Source organism: Esox lucius, chromosome 19 (assembly GCF_011004845.1).
Source record: "Esox lucius isolate fEsoLuc1 chromosome 19, fEsoLuc1.pri, whole genome shotgun sequence".
NCBI lineage: Eukaryota > Metazoa > Chordata > Actinopteri > Esociformes > Esocidae > Esox > Esox lucius.
The window spans coordinates 5,432,501-5,455,075 of NC_047587.1; the positions used below are offsets into that span (position 1 = coordinate 5,432,501).

Consider the following 22,575-nt stretch of genomic DNA (forward strand, 5'->3'; position numbering starts at 1 on the left):
GCCCAATGTGGCATCTCCCTGCACTTCCCTGCATCTGGAAGGGTTGGGTTAAAAATGTACACAATTCAATCTCCCATAAATCAGTGTCACTCAGCTCCAGGGTTCAGGACGGGGATTTCAGCTGTTGTGTTCTTCTTGATTATTCCTGAGATTCATTAACTACCAGGTTGAATAGAAATGCAGAAGTACTCCTTTGTCTCCAGGGTCGGAGCTGAAAAGCACTCCACAAATGCATATGACCCTGTGTGAATTGGAGCAGGCATCTGCTGATAGCTTCCTGAATGTCAGACTGTCCCACTGGTCACTGGTTTCAGAGGGGTAAAATGAAAGAAACTGTGAGTTCCTATTCAAGGTCCCTCTGATTCCTTTTCTCCCAGGCAGGATTGAGATGAATCATTTCCACAGGACAGGTAAGCGGCTGCAGCTCTGACTAACACACCCTGAGCCGGGTCAGATTAGCTGTTGGGAACAACATTGTCTTCCTCTCTTCTTACCTCTCTCCCTCTACACTTCTCTCTTGCTCTCCCTCTATCCCTGTCCCCCTCTACTCCTCTCTCTACTCCTCTCCCTACTCCTCTCCCTACTCCTCTCCCTACTCCTCTCCCTACTCCTCGCCCTCTATTCCCCTCTGTCTTGATCTTACTGTCTCGCTCCCTTTTGAAAGCAACCCTTTGTCTGAGACGCACAAAATGTTGTGTCACTTGAGTTCACACATTCAGCGTCAGTGATGCTTTGACTTTCGACCGACTGTGGGCAGAGGCTTTGCTGCTCGTACTGCTGGGCCGGGCTCAACGTCACAGCACTACAGCAGTGTTTCACACAGCCCTTACCTCTCCAATGCCCACAGAGACCCTCAAACCCAAAATAGTTGTAGGAAGGAAAGAAGAGGCACTCTGAAATAACTCATCACCTTTCCACTGGAACTAAAACAATAGATGACAAGTTTCCTCTTGTGCCACTATATCCCCGAACCCTATAGACACTACTTCTATCTTCACACGCCCCTTCTACCAGTTTCTCACTTTGTGTTCCCTAACCCTATTCTCCTCTTTAGTTTATGTTTCTTTCATTCTCTCTAATTCTCTCCCTCCCTCTTCCAACAGGCAGCATTTGCAGGGCCAGACGAGCCTGAAACATTGTCATTTAAGATTCTTCGTCCATCCTGACATCTTCATCGCGAGTCATTTTGAGCCTTGCTGTGTCTCAAACAAATTCTGTTATTTAGCAAGAGAACAATGGTGACCTAATGAAGCTATCCATTTGACCCAGCATTGGGTCTGAGGGGAAAGACATAATGAGAAACACAGAGAGAGGGTGGCCTGAGTCTGTGACAGATCTGAGAGTCTGGTTGCTTTAACCTGAGTGTCAGTCAGGTGATACCACCCAGGGAAGAGTGAGCCGAGATGATTGAATCACTGCCATTAGGCTTCACCAAATACGCTGTTCCTCCTTTGTAGGCCAGGCAATCACAGCCTGCCTGCTGACACAACCAGAACATGAGTGAGGTGACTCATGGCTAAAAAACCTCATCCACCAAGCATGCTTCTGAATAAAAATGACAATTACAGACAACTCACTGTAACTAGATTGGAACGTTTTGCATGGATTTCAGACCATGATAAACTGGTCTAAGAACATTTAAAAGGTTTCAGAAATGTGTGGGTGTGCGGTTTTGTTTTCAGTGCTGCTAAGACTGACTGACAGGAAAAAAAAAAAGCTTTCAGAAGGGATCCAGACACCATCAAAGCAGGTACAAACAGCACACAGTCAATCTCTTTCACAGCACTGAAAGTAAGGCAGTGGGTTGAGAAAGCATGGAAGGAGCAGAGACAAAGAGCTGACCTTCACTGTACAATCAGAAGTCAGGTAAAGTGGAGACCCAGAAGGAGACCCAGGTGACCTATAAACACATTTGTACACAGGCTTTGCTGTGTGTATCGTCCAATCAAGTTCCCTGCAACCCTGCAATGATTCTCTTCTGAAATCACGGAATCACCAATACAGTAGTCCGAGTCAGAAAGTTTACTAGCCCTACAGGGATCTGTGTTCAGATGTCATTACATTAGTTTCACACATTGTCTGTGTGAAACAAACAAATAAACTACCGCTGATATTTTCACTTATGGAACGTTGTGTTTTGAGGCAGGTGGGTTTAGTCAGGAGCCCAGAACGAAAGCTGTATATAGAGTAGTGTTTTCCCTGTCCCATCAACAGGCAGGACTATTCACCTGAGATTTTACTATATTAGGCTACATAACATTAAATACCAGACTTTCTGCTGAGCAAGTTACAAATGAGAACTGCCAATGTCAGAGCTTTATTTCAGAGGTAGGTCAGAGTATAAAGGAAAGGTCCACAGCAGAACATGTTCAATGAGATAAACAAAAATGTATCACATCAGATTAACTTGGAAATCAGAGGTCTCAAACCAGTTCCACAGAGGGCCGAGTGTCTGCAGGTTTTCGCTCTCACCTTGTACTTAATTGACTAATTAGGTCACTAATTGGTTCGTTTCTACCCTCACCCGGTTGTTTAGGTCTGAACTGGGAACCAATTTAAAGGAAGACCCAAAAACCTGCAGACACATGGCCCTCCGTGGAACCGGTTTGAGACCTCTGAATTAGGTGAAAACAAAAAAGAAAACATATTCTCAGCACTGTTAAATTTGCACCGATGCCCCATCGCAGTTGTAGGTTTTCCTGTTAGATTGTGAGAACATTTATAAATAAGGACACGTCTGCTTCTCCTGAATCGTAAAAACTAGTTGCAGGACTGCTGAATGTACAATGCAGGGAAACTGAGTCTGGAAAAACCCAAGAAAGTTACTGCTGCATCAAGAGTTCAAATTGTCCGTCAGTTCTTTCAGCAAAAACTCTGTCCTGAATATGAAATAAAGCACAGAAATTACCCCAACATATATTCAAAAAAGAATGTTACTGCAGTAGCTAGCAGGTTTACATACAGGGAACATTACATTTGGCATTGTACCACCTGGATACAGTAGCTTCTCTTAGTGTTCATGTCTTAGTCGAGACTCAGTGAAAGTGCCGCGTTCATTTGAATCATGAAACACCAGAAATTGTTTTCCATTAGGGGTCTCCCCCTGCTGGGACAAATACGTCCCACAGTCACTCCCAGAGGAGGAGGCTGAAAATGGTCGCGGTGCCAGGCTTGTGGGCCGTAGCCTGGGGATGAAGCTGGGAAACTATCTGCCAGTCTGTTCTCTGTGGCTCTGGCCTTGGTGAGGGTGTTGACATGGAGACGGACAAGGGCTTGTCCGAGTCCCAAAAACCCTATTCACTACAAAGAGCACTTGTTTGACCAAGGCTCTTCAGGTTGTAGGACACAGGAGTACCCTCCATTACTTTGTCTGAAGCCCGAAGTCAGATGTGATGGTCTGGTGCTCCACTGGGACGTGGTGACACGTCTCACAGACACACCAAACACGCACCACCCAGATATTCCCAACACCACCCAGATATTCCCAACACCACCCAGATATTCCCAACACCACCCAGATATTCCCAACACCACCCTGGTGCAAATCTCCATTAAAGTTCTTCTTGATTGCACTTTGGTCCAACTAGGCTTTCCACTCTTTACACATGCTGTATATACAAAGAATGAAAAGATGACACACAAAGCTAACAAATCACTGCAGAAACATCACTGCAATGTTTACAAGTATTGTACTCTATACAGTGAGACCCTTTTAATACCAGAGTGGATCTATTGTTAATGTGCTGGCCGGCTGCCCTGCCTATCTCACGGAAAGAACATGATTGACAACAGGGTCATTCATTGTGGCACACGTTTTATGTAAAACTATATTTCTTTGTATTACACTGTGAGATACTCCACCACCATGTTCCCTTCCCCTCGCTTGGTACAATCTTGCAAATAGCAACTCATAGGTGACCTCATTTATGCCATGAATAAGGACTGATTGGACTGAATAAGGACTGAATAAGGACTGAATAAGGACTGCTGATTAAACAATGGTGCAAATACGTTTTGTATACATGGAAAAGAGGTTCACAATCAAATGAGTTCAGCTGTGATCAAAGGTTTTAATTTTGTTTGACATGATCAACTGAGTTTTTTGCATCTTTTCTAGAGTTTTGTGTTTCCTGTTTTGCAAAAATATGCTAAGGATTTGTGTTTTATCTGAAACAAATGAGAAATCAATAACTGTTTTGCAAACAAAAAATACCGCTGTGCTCATTGGGTTATAGATCAATTCCAGTTTAATTAAAAGTATCTTAGCAATTAAGAATATTTCAATATGTGGATAGTGAGACAGGTAGCTTGAGCAGTACTGATAATTCAGAAAGTATGAAAGCCAACAGTTCAATGTTCTCGAATAACGCTGTGCATTTGCACAAATCTACGATAGATGCTTAACTTGTGTAAATTCTTACTGCACTGTCACGATGCCTCAGAACAATGCATCAGAACAATGCATCAGAACAATGCATGCCAGGGCACTTTGTAAAGGCTGGAAACATTGATGGCTGCAGCCATCGACGAAAAGAATCATTGGCTGAGGCCATGCAGAGTGAAATCAAACAACCAATCAGCAAACTGATTAGCAGTATTTGTTTGTGTGTGTGTGTGTGTGTGTGTGTTTGTGTGTATGCTTCAAACCAGGCTTGATCTAGATGCCAGACAAAGACTGTTTTAATCCAAAAAGCATGGAATGGTATTTCGAGTGCTGTCTTCATCATCTTCCAGTAATGTGGTAGCATGTATCAAAATGCAGGGCAATTGTGAACCTGGAGAAACAGATTGAAAATCCTCAATCTGAAAAATGCCAACCCATCTCTCCATCTATGAACCCCCCCCCAACCCCCCCAACCCCTTCAGAACCCATGTCACTTTAATTTGTTTCTGTTCAATCCAGGGCTCATCACTGTCACTGTATGGGTTTCCAGCTCATCACCTCTGCTGGCCTGCAGATTGGCACTGTAGCTGATAGAGACTCATTTCAGCTGAGATGGGCTTTCAGGAGTGGGTCTGTCCATCATCGAACCATGCCAAAACACTACGCTATGACACCCAAAGCACCAAGTTATGACGCCCAAAACACAACGCTATGACACCCAAAACACTACGCTATGACACCCAAAACACCACGCAATGACACCCAAAACACCACGCTATAACACCCAAAACATTACGCTATGACACCCAAAACACCACGCTATGACACCCAAAACACCACGCTATGACACCCAAAACACCACGCTATGACACCCAAAACACCACGCAATGACACCCAAAACACCACGCTATAACACCCAAAACACTACGCTATGACACCCAAAATCACTACGCTATGACACCCAAAACACCACGCAATGACACCCAAAACACCACGCAATAACACCCAAAACACCACGCTATAACACCCAAAACACCACGCTATAACACCCAAAACACTACGCTATGACACCGAAGCCCACGTTAATCTAGTTGGATTCCAAACTATTTCAATTGTTAATTAAGGAAGTAAACAAAAATGCTATAAAAAAAGACCCCCACAAGGCCAAATGAATGCAAGGTCCATGATGGAGAGCCAGAAGGCGGTACTCACATATCTGGTGAAGAAGCAGTCCACCTCAGCCTGCAGTCTGCTCTGACACTCAGGGTGTAGAGCCAGGAGGTAGCAGCTGAAGGCCAGGGTGTTACTACTGGTCTCATAACCAGCCAGGAAGAAAACAAAGGCCTGACCCACGATCTCATCCTCCGTCATCATCCTCTTCTGTGTCTGGACCGAGCGTGTGTTGGACGACTCGTGGGCGTCGCGGTCATTTTCAGGGTGCGTGTGTGTGGGGGCCAGTTCGTCTGCATGGTTGACCACGTCAAAGTGCTCCAGCGACACGCCCTCCTTGCTGCTTCGTGTGTCCAGCATCAGCTGTAGGAAGTCTCGCCGCCGCTAGACAAGCACGCGCACACACACACACACACACACACACATGCACACACACAGCAAACAGAAAAATAGGAGACATAATTCTCTGGTTCAGGGGAGTTAGACTCTAACCGAGGAATACCTCTTCAACAGGCTGCTCATCTCTCTGTCTGATGATCTTCTGAATGCAGTTGATGAAGAAGTTGTTCATCTCATCCCTCCTCTTGTTGGGGAGGATGCGGGCCAGAGGAATCACGAAGGGGAAAGCGACTGAAGACACAGTCCATTTATGGCATCAGGGAATTAAAGGGTATCTAAATTAAACGATTTGAGCATTTGGGATATCTGAAATACGTTTAGTCTCAGGGCATTTTCCCAGTACTCACTGAAGAGGATCATGAGTGGAGTGAAGAAGGAGAAAGAGAAGAACTTCTGGGCGTGGTGGACAAACGGGTCATTTGGGTCCTTCTGAGAGTCCACCTGGGTTCCAAATGCCACACTGGCTATTACGTCCATGGTGAAACTGCCAAAACAACTGCAAAGTACACAGAGCTAGTCAACAGGTATCTGGCTGATATCATGAAGAGCCGTTTCACTTTTTCTCAATTGCTAAGATTTATTTAAATTGGGGTTGAGTTGATCTCCTTTATAACCCAATGAGCAGTTTTCTTTTTTGAAACATAGTAATTTCATGTTGCTTTCACAAACTACTTGGAATATAAAAAGTATATACACCCCTGTTAAAATGGCAGGTTCATGTGATGTAAAAGAATGAGACAAAGATAAATCATGTCAGAATTTTTCCACCTTTAATGTGACCTATAATGTGGACAATTCAATTGAAAAATAAACTGAAATCTTTGAGGGGGAAAAATAAAAAACTCACAATAACCTGGTTGCATAAGTGTGCACACGCACTTATAACTGGGGATGTGTTCAGAATGAACCAATCACATTCAAACTCATGTTAAATAGAAGTCATTACACACCTGCCATCATTTAAAGTGACACTGATTAATCACAAATAAAGTTCAGCTGTTCTAGTAGGATCTTCCACAATTGGTACTCAACATTGCTGACCAGAAGCACCCCACAAGCCTGGCCCTAACAATTTGACCCTTGTCAAAGTCACTCAGGTCTTTACTCCGGCCCATTTCTCCTGCATCTATCATGTTGATTATGAGAACTGATAGTGCGCTTACAATCTAATCTACCCAGGCTTTGACATGTGCCCTTGTTAGGAGATGATCAATGTTATTCGCTTCACCTGTTTTAGCTCATCAGTGCATGTAGGAGGGTTAAACATATTGATATTTGTAGTTAATATTTATTGAGACATTGTGTAATGATGGATGCAATGTATTGATTGATTAAAATTTTCACGACATAAATGTAATGTTTTGGATCAAGTTCTACTCCTCTGGGTGGGGAATGAGGCGTTTCCCCAAGTAAAGGAGTTCAAGTATCTCGGGGTCTTGTTCGCGAGTGAGGGGACAATGGAGCGGGAGATTAGCCGGAGAATCAGAGCAGCAGGGGCGGTATTGCATTCGCTTTCCCGCACCGTTGTGACGAAAAGAGAAGGCAAAGCTCTCGATATACCGGTAAATTTTCCTTCCTACCCTCACCTATGGTCATGAAGGCTGGGTCATGACCGAAAGAACAAGATTGCGAGTACAAGAAGGGTGGCTGGCTGCTCCCTTAGGGATAGGGTAAGAAGCTCAGCCATCCGTGAGGAACTCGGAGTAGAGCCGCTGCTCCTTTGCGTCGAAAGGAGCCAGTTGAGGTGGTTCCCCTAGGGAGGTGTTCCAGGCACGTCCAGCTGGGAGGAGACCTCGGGGTAGGCCCAGGACTAGGTGGAGAGATTATATTTCGACACTGGCCTGGGAACACCTCGGGATCCCCCAGTCAGAGCTGGCAAATGAGGCTCGGGAAAGGGAAGTTTGTGGTCCCCTGTAGGAGCTGCTGCCCCCCGCGACCCGATACCGGATAAGCAGATGAAGATGAGAATGAGATCAAGTTCAAACCGAATTGGGGGCCAAGAGAGAGGCCAGGATCCAGTAGTGGAGGGGACTTTATTAAATAGAAAACAATGATGAAGGGCTGGAATAGCGACACAACAGGAATGATGAAGGGCTGGAATAGCGACACAACAGGAATGATGAAGGGCTGGAATAGCGACACAACAGGAATGATGAAGGGCTGGAATAGCGACACAACAGGAATGATGAAGGGCTGGAATAGCGACACAACAGGAATGATGAAGGGCTGGAATAGCGACGCAACAGGAATGATGAAGGGCTGGAATAGCAACACAACAGGAACAGATCAGTGAAATAAACAAAGTAACAAGTGACTAAGAGACACTGGGGGTATTTCAGAAAGCGGGTTTAGTAAAACTTAAGAGTTTGTTGACTCAGAGTTGATAGAAACTCTTGGTGTACGGTTTCAAAGAGCGAGTTCAGCGTTTCTCTTAGTCAGTTACTACGGCAACGTACTCCGTGAAGCTAACCAGCTCGCTAGCAGGTTTTATTCAACTAACCCAGAGTTTGTCCTACTCTTTAACTGAAACCTGCCACCTGAATGTGTCACACAGGGCATGTTCTTTTCTCGAAGAGCTAGTTGCTATTGAAGCGCAGAAATCTCTGTTGGGAGAGGGTAATCAGGCCCCGCTTGGATGTTTTATCATTCCATAATGATTATCTGTTTGAGCATTACCGTGTTTCCGGTAATCAATCATTTATCTCAGGACCGGGTCCAGGTTGAAATGACTGAGGGGGCATTCTTTATCAATAGGGGGGCATATCTAATTCATATACCATTTGCTGTGTTTAAGGGGAAACAAAATGGGAGGGGGCACAGATTCTATCTGGGGTGGATCTGGCCCTGATTTATCGGAACAATATTCTCAGCTCATTCTTATGAGACATTGTGTACATTCTCTCAGTTCAGAACAAACTCTTTGTGTTGCAGTTTTCTGTATAACAATGGTGACGCTGAGCACATTTCCAAGGCAACCGTGGGGTTGCCAGAGATGTGACTGTTGCACTGAAACATTTAGTGAACACTTTTGCGTCACAGACGCACAAGACTCATCAAAGAAGAATTCCACAGAATTGCAGGCATCAGTCTAAGCAGAAATCAGTTTATTTCGTATGAAGCTTTGAGACTTTAAGCACTAATCAGTTCATATTTTAGGATTTCCAGATGTGACTGGCTGTATAGATGGCACTCATATTCCTATCACAGCCTCTTCATTAAATGAAGGAGACTATGTAGATAGGAAGTCTTCACACAGCATTAATATGCCGGCAGACAAACAAAGAGTTGTACTTTTTTTGAGAATTGTACTTTTTTTATTAGAAAATTTCACTTACTAATTAAATATAGGTGAAAGGTGTTTAATTAGGTAGGGGAGGCTAAACAACATCACAATTGCTTGTACTGAAATTATACCTTTCCTGTTTGAAGTATATTTTTATATTTCATCTGCAGTTGCTGCCAAGTACGTTTTGTCCCTGTTGAGTTTCAGCTGCATAAATGGATGACCTCACTTGGTCCAGACAAGCGAACTCGGCAGTGAAAACTGCCCAAAAGCAATTATACTTCCTGAGACTCAAGAAGTTTGGCATGTCTGTAAAAACTCTCACCAACTTCTACAGGTACACCTTTGAGAGCATCCTCTCAGGCTGCATAACTGCCTGATACGGCAGCCGCTCCGATCGCAAGTCCCTCCAGAGTGTGGTGAGGTCTGCGGTGTGCGTCATCAGCTGCCATTTTTCCTCTGTGCAAGGCATCTACCATACACGAAGCCTTAGGAAAGCATGAAACATCCTCAAAGACTGCAGCCACCCAGGCCATGGTCTGTTCACACCGCTACCGTCTGGTAGACACTACCGGAGCATCAGGACACGCACTTCCAGACTCACTATTGTTTTACCCCTCAGGCCATAAGGCTCCTCAACCAGCAACACTGATCCATGATAATACTGATCACACACGAACATTGCAGACGCTCTGATGTCTTTCCATGTACATTAAATGTACATTACAATATTATGTACCATTCATAGCCATATTACATTCATATTATAATATAATATTCTATACTTCTACCCATATTGTTCATATTCCCCATCCTACTCTCTTTAAAATTGCTGCTAGTTTACATTTCTAAGTATATTATTGCTATATTTCTGCTTTATAGATCTCCAAATCTTTACTATGTAGATGTCATGTGTCACGAGAAATTCACTGTTCAGAATGACACTGTGTTTTTCTGTGCATTTGATAAATAAACTTTGAACATGATATTACACCCCACACACACACGTTATAAAAATGTTTAATGAGTGAAACATTCAAGATTAAACCTACCTTTTTTTCCTTTAATACTCACGCATTGACTTGGTCAGAAATGTTCTGCCACACTAGCTTAGGTTTCTATGCTGCTGATACTGTATTGCTTTTTTCTTGAACATATACTCATATTCTGCATATAGATTCATTAATATTTCTAACTCCACTGATGAGAAGTACAGGGTTTGAGATCTTTGTCTCCTGTTGCCATGATGAATCACGTTATCTGCATTCCACTGATGAGGGCTTTTTATCTCCTCGTGCACGTGTTTTACTCAGGGTTAACTTAACTCAGGGTTAACTTAACTCAGAGTTGACTAATTGTTACCACCTGTTCTGAAACCGTCAACCCTGAGTTTGACAGCTCAGAGTGAGTCAACCCAGAGATGTGGTTTAAACTCAGAGTATGTTGACCCTGCTTTCTGAAACACCCCTGCTAAGGCCTGACTGGGAACACAAAAACTAGAAATACTAATAGCACTCACAGGAACTGGAGCAACACAAACCACTTATATGAAGGAACAAAATACTTGAACAATTCACAACAGTCTGACACACAAGGCTTAAATAGATAACCCAATCAGAACAAAGACCAACAGGTGTGGAGACTAACAAGACAACAAGGAACAGGTGTGAAGACTAACAAGACAACGAGGAACAGGTGTGAAGACTAACAAGACAACGAGGAACAGGTGTGAAGACTAACAAGACAACGAGGAACAGGTGTGAAGACTAACAAGACAACGAGGAACAGGTGTGAAGACTAACAAGACAACGAGGAACAGGTGTGAAGACTAACAAGACAACAAGGAACAGGTGTGCTAATCTAACAAGGCAACATTAACAGAGAGATAACATAGAGAACACGAATGACAAGAAAACCACACAAGACAGGACAGAGATATATAGACAACCAGACGACACAACTAGACAGTGACCGATTGAGGAGAAACTGAGAGAACTCTTAACCCTTCAGAGGTAGAGTACCTGTGAATGTCAAAGCTTTTTCCGGACTCGGCGTTTCCATTCAGGTTAGTGAGCAGTGTGGCGGTGGCCGTGTTGATCAGAGGACCCATCTGCACGAGAACAAAGACATCCTCTTAACTACATTCATCTAACATACTGTAATATTAAATAGAAAATCATGGGGACCCTGGGTCTAATGATATGAGTATGGCTGGGAAATGCTACCTATATCATATACATGTAACTGAAAGTAAAGCCATTTTATCTCATCACATTAAATAAACAAAAGAACACATTCAATCAAGGTTAATCAGACAAAAGGCTGGCAATTTGGCATGGAAGTAAATCCTACCGAACTATGTGGCTGATGCATCACTCATCTCCAGCTCCTCTCAGAAAGTGTGTGTGTGTGTGTGTGTGTTTGTGTGTGAAGACACCATGAAGAAAAGAGCTGAATCAATTAAAATCCCATTAAAGTCAGCACCATTGCAGAGGTCATTACCAGAGGGGAGAAGACCCTGATGATAATGGATCAAACACAGATCTAATTAATTCATTTATTCATTAAGGGAAAAGCTCTTCTGAGCATGGTGATTGCTGTGCTACAATGCAAGACCGAGCGAGACGCATCTCAAAAAGAACTGTCTGTCTCTCTACAATCAATCTGGGGATATGGAGAGTAAAACAGCAGTAACAACAAGTCCATGATATAAAACCGTCTTGAGAAACAATAAAATGATGAAAAACAACAAATCATTAGTTAACTCTCTTGTTATCAAAAACAATAAGGACACTCATAGTGTATTTGACCTCAGAAAGGCATGGAATATATGGATCAGGGTCACGAGAAGAACATAACACTCTGAATTGCAGGTCTCACTGCTGATAGGCATGGTTGTGGTACCTTCTGGAACTACGTGAATTTGGCCCCCCACCAACGCAAAGCTTTGGCAAAATCCTTTCTGCTGGGTTCTGCAGTTGAAATTTTTGTTTGTGCTACTGTCATTTGTTTTATATTAACAAATGTTTTATTCTGATGTCAGTCAGACCCCCAACATGCTCCAAATTGACTCAAATTAGGCTCAATTGTTTGTGCTACATCTAGGCTGTTTTTTCCTGTTAAGTTCCATTTGTGCTTCGGCAGTGTTTTATATATGAGACATTTCATTTTAGGTGATGACATCACCAGCACCGAAACCGGCACAAACAAATGAGACTATTTATGTTGAATTTGGAGCATGCTGGGGGCTGAGTGACCTCAGAATGACTGATAAAACATTCTAACATTTAACAGCACACATGGAGCACAAACGATTAAGCCTATTTTGCATTGTTGTGGCAGGCCAATTTCACACAGGTACATCCAGGACTTTCCCTCCCTTTCTCCATCCTTCCTCCTTTCTCTCGCTCTCTCTAACCTTTCATCTCTCTCCCTGTTGTACTGGCCATAGCGGAGGAGAGAAAAGGACAGAGAAAGTGTGAGAGTGAGACAAAAGAAGGCAGCAGAGAGGGTGGGACAGACACTTAAAAATCATGGGCCTCGAGTCTTGGATGTGTGTCTATGTCTCCCTCCAATGGAGCTGTGTTCAGTAAAGCAGCAGACATCAACACTGTCTGCTGATCCTTCTCAGTAAAACAGGCATCTTCAGATGAGGGGACTTGCTTCAAATCCAACTCCTCTTAAGCGAGCAGCATGCTTCCTCGCTTTGGTTGCTAATGCGGTTTCAAAAGTGTGAAAACTGAAAACTTAAAACGTCATTCACTCAAAACAAGAAACCAGGCAAGCCTAGTTTAGCCGGCCCGTAGTTAAACTGACTGGTTGGGTCGTAGTTAAACTGCTAATGTTTTTTTACTAAGTTTACCTCCACCACAAATAGAGTCTATGTATGCCGTTTGCCACTGACCGTTTTAATAGCATATTAGCTAGTAATAAGCTTTACCGGTATATACTAACTTACTGGATTAGTCATTAGTCAGAGAGCTTCACCTCCTCCACGTTGTTATGATACAGACTCAATTCATAATTGTTTAAACATACATATACACCATGTACCCATCCTCTGATGGCTACTTCCAGCAGGATAATGCACCATGTCACAAAGCTCGAATCATTTCAAATTGGTTTCTTGAATACTACAATGAGTTCACTGTACTGAAATGGCCCCCACAGTCACCAGATCTCAACCCAATAGAGCATCTTTGGGATGTGGTGGAACGGGAGCTTCGTGCCCTGGATGTGCATCCCACAAATCTCCATCAACTGCAAGATGCTATCCTATCAATATGGGCCAACATTTCTAAAGAATGCTTTAAGCACCTTGTTGAATCAATGCCACGTAGAGATAAGGCAGTTCTGAAGGCGAAAGGGGGTCAAACACAGTATTAGTATGGTGTTCCTAATAATCCTTTAGGTGAGTGTATAATGTGTCCCTGTGACTCAGCGTCACACCAACGCTGGTAGAGTCCGGAATCCAAGGGCAACCGGCAGGGCCAGCCCCGCACCTACACACCTGCCTCCTCTTGTGCGCTTGTCAGGGGAGGTATGTAAGGGCCAAGCCTGGAGAAGGAGGCGCTCCAAGCTATGCCACAGTTGCCGAAACTACAACCGCCAGCACACATTTCGCCCCAAAAACAATACAGGGAGACCGCCACAGAGACAACTATGCCTGCACTTGAATCCCATTAAACAGACCTGAAGACTGTAGTTAACTAATGCATCCCATCAAATCTGACCGGACCTGCAAAATAATACATTATATTTATATAGCGCTTTTCAGGGACCCAAAGACGCTGTACAAAAGTGACATGGAAAAGAAAAAAAACAGAAACAAAATAAATAGTATGACAAAACAACGAAGATTGAGAGTGTGGGATTTGGCCTGGCTATGGGTAGGCGATTTTGAACAGATGAGTCTTGAGGCGTTGGTGGAAGATGGGGACAGTCTCAGAGTCACGGATGGTTTTGGGGAGAGAGTTCCAGAGATGAGGAGCAACCCTTGAGAATGCCCTGTCACCAAAGCCTTTGAGCTTGGACTTGGGGATTATGAGGTAGCCTGCAGTACCAGAACAGAGTGAGCGTGTTGGCTGATATGGAAGAAGAAGGTCAGAGAGGTAGGCAGGGACGATATTGTTTAGGGCTTTATATGTCAGTAGGAGGATCTTGTAGTTGATGCGCTGGGAGATAGGAAGCCAGTGTAACTCACAGGATAGGGCTGACATGCAGCTGGGACATGGTGTGTGTGAGTAGTCTGGGCGCAGAGTTTTGAACAACGAAGAATAGGAGAAACCGCCCAAATATAGGTGCGCAAAGCCGGTTAAGGCATACCCCAAAAGACTCGAAGATGACAAAAGTGCATCTACAAAGTACTGAATAAAGGATCTGAGCACGTACATGAGATATTTATCTTTTTTATATCCAATAAATCAGAAGAAATTTTGTTTATTGTGGTTTATTAGCCATTAATTAAGACTTCCCTATTCAAACTTCATAAGTAATGCTTTATTGAGCATTCTTAAATAATACAATTTTAAGCTAGAATAAAGGCATATTAAAATGGGGGTGAAAATAATCACCTTTTGTAAAAAAATAAAAAAGTGTAAGGGTAATATTGTGACTGGGGCTCAGGTTGAGGACAGGGTACTGTGGTCAGGGGCAGAGAGCAGAAGGACAGATGAAGAAGAACGAGCAGCCTGATAGGATCTGACAGCAGAAGTATCCTCCCCCCTCTGCGGCGCAAAGGTGGCTCAAATGAAAATCTATACGCCATGAGGCTGTCAGCCCGGAGGAACGGCTGGGGCTACTGGTCAGTCACACAGTCAGACTACAGCAGATAGACCCACAGACAGACGGGGAAAAAGACGGACGGAAAGACGCAGACGGACAAAAAAAATAAAGAGTAACCCAACCGAGGACTATTCATTCCTCATGTCATTATTTCCCAGTGTTTTTTCAAAGCATCTTCCGTTGCAGTGATGTTACTATACATTCCAAATTACACCAGGGATCAGTTCAAGGGGATGGAGTCCTAGTGGGGTAGATTTTGGTGCATTACGTGGTCCCTGTGACCTTGAAAACTAGGATGCATTAATTTCACCTTAATGTCCATGTTTTCATCATCCACAGAACCCACAACCCTGATCCCACCCCAACTCAGAACTATATGAGACAATGAGATGCTTGCATATTAACAATCAAACTGCAGATTTCTGTCAGTGTTCTTGTGTTCTCATATATTTCACAGTGTTTTTGCAGATGAGCTTCCATTTCCTGTTGTTCTATGGAAAACATGTTCAACTGTGTATATATATACACACACTGTGACTTTCCGTTACTTGTTGCATAGAAAGACCCAGAGGCATTTTACTCAAAAATCTATCTCAATCGAATATCAACTTATTTTTTTTTTATTGCTATTCAGCAAGCTATCCCTGAAATTAAGGGAACATTTCGCAATAGACCCATTCATTTCCATAATCTTCTAAACATTTTCTACAACAATTTTCACAGCCTTGGAGACAAAGAGAACATCATGAATCATGTCTTTGGAAACAAGTGAATGTTTTTCCCCCCCAAATGAACCTTTTCATTAACCTGCAGTACTGTACAAATGGTGTAGGGGTACTTTCAGTGTATGAGACACACAGTGAGACAGTAGTTTTATCCATCCTGAGTGTTGTTCATGTGGAGAAATATGCTCCAGTTAAATCTATGTTTCTGTGATAATCCACGATTATGAAGAAGTATTACTTGCGTGTTCAAAACATGCATTTCCCTTTACATTGGTCTTCCAAAAATTGTAGGAACAGTTTGCACCAGGTGAAAGGATATAGGATAACCAATTATAGTTAATTATATGATTAGTTTATCAATTTTCTGGGGAATTTTCTGGTGAATTTCTGTCTTCCTCTCTATACTACAGATCGATAGGAGCACTATCCTCTTATCTAAAGACGACACCACCTCTTACTCAAAAAGCTGCAAACAAAATATGAATGAAACAGTGTCTACGGAATGTTCCGGACATCTGAGCACCAGTTGTCTGGCATTTGACACTGATCGTAATGTTAGTGGATCATAGTTAATCAACAAATGAATGACTAATATTCACGTCAGCCCCACGCCATTGGCCAGTTCTCCCATGCTATATTCTGGAGCAAAGCTGTGTGCGTGTGTGTGGGACACAACACAACGCTGCTCGGAACAAAGTGTTATCGCAACACTGATGCTCATAACCTCTGAGATCAAAGGCAGAGAGACGTGTTGACTGGTTTAAAATGTCTGATTTCCAAACCCAAACGCAGAAAGCAATAACTAGTTATTAGCTCACCCTGAATCCCACTCCATTCTCAGTGATGTTCTTAATGGAGTTTCTTTCATGAGCTATTTTTTCAGAATAGTAATCACAGACTCGCACACTCAAAGAAGACAATGAGACAGATAAAGAACACAAATGCAATGATTGTCGCTCACACAATCCAAGGGACAGAAACAATACATTCTAGATTGTCAATTAGAGAAGGATTCTGTCAGCATTGCTGTTTAGAAAAAGCTACCTACACGGTTCACTATGGACTTGAATCAAACTGAATAGTGACATGTGCAATATTCATATGGTAAGAGCATGAAATATATTGAATTGTTTAATGTCACTTTTGTAGTTTATTTCAGGGTTTTTCCTCCTCTTGCAGTTTCTCCCAGCACACAGTCCTACTACTGCTCACTGAAGCAGTGCAGATCCTCCTACCCACTTTTAGATCCGCTGGAACTTTGCGATGCTGTTCTGTTAGTTCAAATATAATCCAATAGAAGAACAATTCTGCATACTACTTTGCAACACTACAATTTCAGTTCTGTTTCTATTAGTCCAACCATTCAGACACATGTGTCTATATAAACTGCATAGAGAATCGCCATCAAATATCATTTCAAAATTGCAATTTCATTTTTTTACACATATCATGTGCAGACCGAAAACTAGTAAAAACTGCATGTTAACATGAAACACAGAGGTCTCAGTGGTTTTCCAAGAACAGTTGTCAAGCGAGACAACCCAAAAGTATCAGGGGACTGAGGTGTGCATTTGGTTTTACCACACCTGAAATTTGCCTTCCACTGGTGGTTGCCATGGATACACATTCCAGCAGCACTAGTAACATATTATTGGCATATATACATGTACTGTTACCATTTGGCTGTTTACTAATAATGACATACCTACACGTACTATAACCTTCTGCCTGTTTACTAATAATGACATACCTACACATACTGTTACCCTTTGTCTGTTTACTAATAATGACATACCTACATATACTGTTACCCTTTGTCTGTTTAATAATAATGACATACCTACACATACTGTTACCCTCTGCCTGTTAACTAATAATGACATACCGACACGTACTGTTACCCTCTGCCTGTTTACTAATAATGACATACCTTCACATACTGTTACCCTTTGTCTGTTTACTAATAATGACATACCTTCACATACTGTTACCCTTTGTCTGTTTACTAATAATGACATACCTACACATACTCTTACCCTTTGTCTGTTTACTAATAATAACATACCTACATGTACTGTTACCCTCTGCCTGTTTACTAATAATGACATACCTACATGACCTGTCACCCTTCATCTGTTTACTAATAATGACATACCTACATGACCTGTCACCCTTCATCTGTTTACTAATAATGACATACCTACATGACCTGTCACCCTTCATCTGTTTACTAATAATGACATACCTACATGTGACTGTATATTATGCCCTGGGGTTGTTTGTCTTTGAGAAAACCTAACTTTGGTTTTCATGACATGCCATGCCAAACCTACTTGCACATGGCACCAATAACCTCCCATTGTCTCAAAACAAATAGTAGTAATAGGCTGTGCTTTGCAAATGAACACTGACCTTTTCGCGTTATATATTTATAGTTCTGAGAATCAGAGTGATGATACACACCCTCACAGGGCTACAGTAAGTGGAAGAATAGAGGGTTTTCGATTTGGCTGGTCTTCAGTGCCATGTGAGAACAGTTAGTTCATTTAAATCCCCACTCCTGACGTGTGTCCACGGAAGCGTCCTCTGGTGTCACAGACAGACAGGCAGGCTTGCTAATCTCCCTCAATCACTGAGACGGTGTCAGCAGAGGGGACTCAATGAGCACACAAAACACGCTGTTCCAAGAGGCCCTGGTAATTATGTCCCACGCTGTAAAGCAGCCTGACTGCTAGTTCTAATGACACTCAATTACAATGTCACAATGCCATAAACAGAAGTCACATGGGGGGGGGGTGTGGGGGGGGGGGTGTTACCCCTCTTCCTCTGGTTTTTCAGACGTTAATTAGATGTAATGCTTAGAAGCAAGCTATAATTTTTCGATTCTATTACTAACATCTCCTGTGTTCTAAATCCTCTGATTAAAATGCTTACATTAATAATACATTTTCAATCGATGGACACTGAAAAGCAACATTAAAAGGTGGAGTTAAAAGATGGACATCTGCATACAGGAGTTTAAGTAATCCTATAGTAGTAGATGTATGTGTATGTTCAAACCTGGCAACAGGTTACAGAGTTGGAGATGGTGTGATATGAGACAGGGTTGGAGATGGTGTGATATGAGACAGGGTTGGAGATGGTGTGATATGAGACAGGGTTGGAGATGGTGTGATATGAGACAGGGTTGGAGATGGTGTGATATGAGACAGGGTTGGAGATGGTGTGATATGAGACAGGGTTGGAGATGGTGTGATATGAGACAGGGTTGGAGATGGTGTGATATGAGACAGGGTTGGAGATGGTGTGATATGAGACAGGGTTGGAGATGGTGTGATATGAGACAGGGTTGGAGATGGTGCGACATAAGAGGTGAAGATAGTGTGATATGAGAGAGGTAAAGACGGTGTGATATTAGCGAGAGGTGAAGTAGGTGCAACACGATAGAGGATGTGAAGGATTGCGTAAAAAAGAAAGAGGCGAACAGAGCAGGGCTGAACAACAGTCATGAATGAAAAGAAGAGCCAAACTGGGGTGTGGTCTTGCCTCTTTCATCTTAGCTGCACTGAAGGACGGCGTCAGGATGCCACGCACTCTCTTCCAGCGCTCGTTCCTCAGCATCAGCAGACAATCACTCACTGGTTTAGTGGCAGTACGTATGGCCTAAACAGCATGGAGGGACAGGACGCATGTCAGAAACACACAATAATACACATACTGTATGGATGAGGCACATGCGAGCAAAGACACGCGCGGTCTTAAGCTGAGGCCAGAAGCACCGGGCCTTGAACCGTGTGTGTACATAGAAGCTCCACAGCCGTCCTCCACCACCCGGCCCCTGGGTCAGAGGTCACCACTCAGTCACCCGTGGTGGAATCAGCATGCCTAGTCTATTATCTCTGGTGTTCCTGTCCAGACCTGCATGTAGCACTTTCATCCCTAAGTCCTGCTTAAAGCCTGTGGGCCTCTGTGACTGAACTAACACAGGAAACAATGCAAGAACACAGAAGACTTTGAGGTAGAACCACTGTGGAATACAGAGCACTGCCACTTAAACTGAGCTCTAACCTGTCACTGATTCCTTACTGGTACCGTTGTTCAATGCCCATAAAACATTCATAAACGTTTATGAAGCGTTTATTAACTCTAATAAAATGTTAGGTGGCTAATGCTGGTGTTTCAGGTTGACATGACAACAGATTTTATGTGGTGTTGTAATGTGTATACTAGTATTAGCCATGTTCATCATTTTAATCTATTCACATTATCCATAACTAGTATAACATCCGGACACACGTAATAAAGTGAATCATGGTTTATTTTGTGTTTTGCCATCAAATGAGTAACGTTCTAACACGGCGAAATACGTAGGAAAAGCAACTGGAAGTTGTTTGGTATTTTACAATTATGAATTATGTGAAATCATAAGACATATTTGGCTTTCTATCCACACTTATTTGTCTCCACAGCTTTCTGGTAAAGTGTGTTTGTTTCTCTGCTTCCATGGAGACGGTCTTCATGGGTCTGCTGTTGTTACTGGGTGCAGATGATGCGCTCGCACACAGATAAACGTACACTCAACACCACACCACCCATACAGCCCTCCGTAACACACACACACACACACACACACACAGGTAACGTAGACTCAACACCACACCACCCACACAGCCCTCAGTAACACACACACACACACACACACACACGCACACAGCTAAACGTACACTCAACACCACACCACCCATACAGCCCTCAGTAACACACACACACACACACACACACACACAGCTAAACGTAGACTCAACACAACACCACCCATTACAGCCCTCAGTAACACACACACACACACACAGCTAAACGTAGACTCAACACAACACCACCCATTACAGCCCTCAATAACACACACACACACACACACACACACACACAGCTAAACGTAGACTCAACACAACACAACACCACCCATACAGCCCTCAGTAACACAGTAAGGGGCACATCTCCATAATATGTTCACACAGCAGCAGGGCAGGCACAGCCAGTTCTCAGCACCATGTCCTCAGCCAGTGATGTGGGCTCCTTCTAGAGAGGATGAGCAGGGGACAATGACTCTGAAGACTGAGGACAGGAAGCTGGCAAGTCAACAGAATTTAAATCAAATTCATTTAATCAAACAGGTAGAAAGTTCCCGTTTCTGGCCTGGATCTGGGGGGCTGTATGGCTGAGAGTAAGTCCCAATATATACCATGATATTTTAGGGGGTTGGTGCATTAAAAGACTAGTGGATTGGTGTTAAAATATTTTTTATACTGACTTATACTGACTGATGCCTTTTGGAAAGTATTCAGACCCCTTCACTCTCTCCACGTACATTTGTGCTCAGAAGTTAGATAAACCCTGGCAGAAATTGTGATATCATGGCATTGAAAATATGACTGATCATGCAAAAAAAAAATCTTTTATTTAAGGATATTGATCAAATTAAACTATTTATCATCACATAGTTGATTGGCTCCTTTTCAAATCATAGTTATAACAGAAATCACCCATATGGCCCCGATCAAAAGAGTATATACCCTTGAATGTTTGGCCACAAGGTGAGACACAGGTAAAAATGGCAATTAAAGGTGAATTTCCCAAACCTGTGGCTTTTAAATTCCAATTAGCGTCTGTGTAGAAATAGTTAATGTGTTTGTTAGCTCTCACATGGATGCACTGAGCAGGCTAGATCGTGAGCCATGGGGATCAGAAAAAAAACTGTCAAAAGACCTGCGTAAAGATGGAAAAAGATTTCAAAAGCTTTGCAAATGCCAGTCAGTACTGTTCAATCACTTATTAAGAAGTGGAAAATTCAGGGATCTCTTGATACTAAGCCAAGGTCAGGTAGACAAAGAAAGATTTCAGCCAAAACTGTCAGAAGAATTTTTCGGGATACAAAGAAAAACCCACAGGTCACCTCAGGAGAAATAAGGCTGCTCTGGAAAAAGACGGTGTGGTTGTTTCAAGGAGCACAATTCAACGATACTTGAACAAGAATGAGCTGCATGGCCGAGTTGCCAGAAAGAAGGCTTTACTGCGCCAATGGCACCAAAAAGCCTGGTTCCAATATGCCTGACAACAGCTTGACACGCCTCACAGCTTCTGGCACACTAATTTGTGACAAGACCAAAATAGAGCTTTATGGTCACAACCATAAGCGCTATGTTTGGAGAGGGGTCAACAAGGCCTATAGTGAACTGTATACCATCCCCACTGTGAAGCATGGAGCGCTAAAGGCATGGGGAATCTTGTGAAAAGTGATGGCAAGATGAATGTAGCATGTTATCAGAAAATACAGGCGGACAATTTTGAACTTTTGGACATTCCAGCACAACAATTACACTAAGCACAAGGCCAAGTTGACCCTCCAGTGGTTACAGCAGAAAAAGGAGAAGGTTCTGGAGTGGCCATCACAGTCTCCTGACCTTAATATCATCAAGCCACTCGGAGGAGATTTCAAACGTGCGGTTCATACAAGACGACCATAGACTTCGCATGACCTGGAGGCATTTTGCCAAGACAAATGGGCAGCTATACCACCTGCAAGAATTCGGGGGCCTCATAGACAACTATTACAAAAGACTGCATGCTGTCATTGATGCTAAAGGGGCCAGTACACTGTATTAAGAACTAAAAGTATGCAGACTTTTAAAAAAGGGGTCAGTTCACATTATGCCTGAGGTTTAGAACAGATAAGGAACGTCTTGGTGCCAGATGCCACAGCCCACCTTCAGAGGTCTAGTGGAGTCCATGCCTCGACGGGTCAGGGCTGTTATGGCGGCAAAAGTGGGAGG

The 22,575-nt window shown here is 43.0% G+C and overlaps 1 protein-coding gene across 3 annotated transcripts in view; it reads right to left on the reverse strand.

The window, feature by feature from the left end:
- Positions 1-22,575, reverse strand: part of tbxas1 (thromboxane A synthase 1 (platelet)) — an 81,419-nt gene that overhangs the window by 21,366 nt on the left and 37,478 nt on the right. For all 3 annotated transcript variants that reach the window (XM_020056802.3, XM_010883338.5, XM_034288148.1), the window contains 5 exons: positions 19,292-19,408; positions 11,258-11,346; positions 6,301-6,449; positions 6,057-6,184; positions 5,597-5,938 (listed from right to left, as the gene is read on the reverse strand). In XM_020056802.3, coding sequence (XP_019912361.2) covers positions 5,597-5,938; positions 6,057-6,184; positions 6,301-6,449; positions 11,258-11,346; positions 19,292-19,408 — 825 coding nt within the window. The remainder of the gene's footprint in view (positions 1-5,596; positions 5,939-6,056; positions 6,185-6,300; positions 6,450-11,257; positions 11,347-19,291; positions 19,409-22,575) is intronic.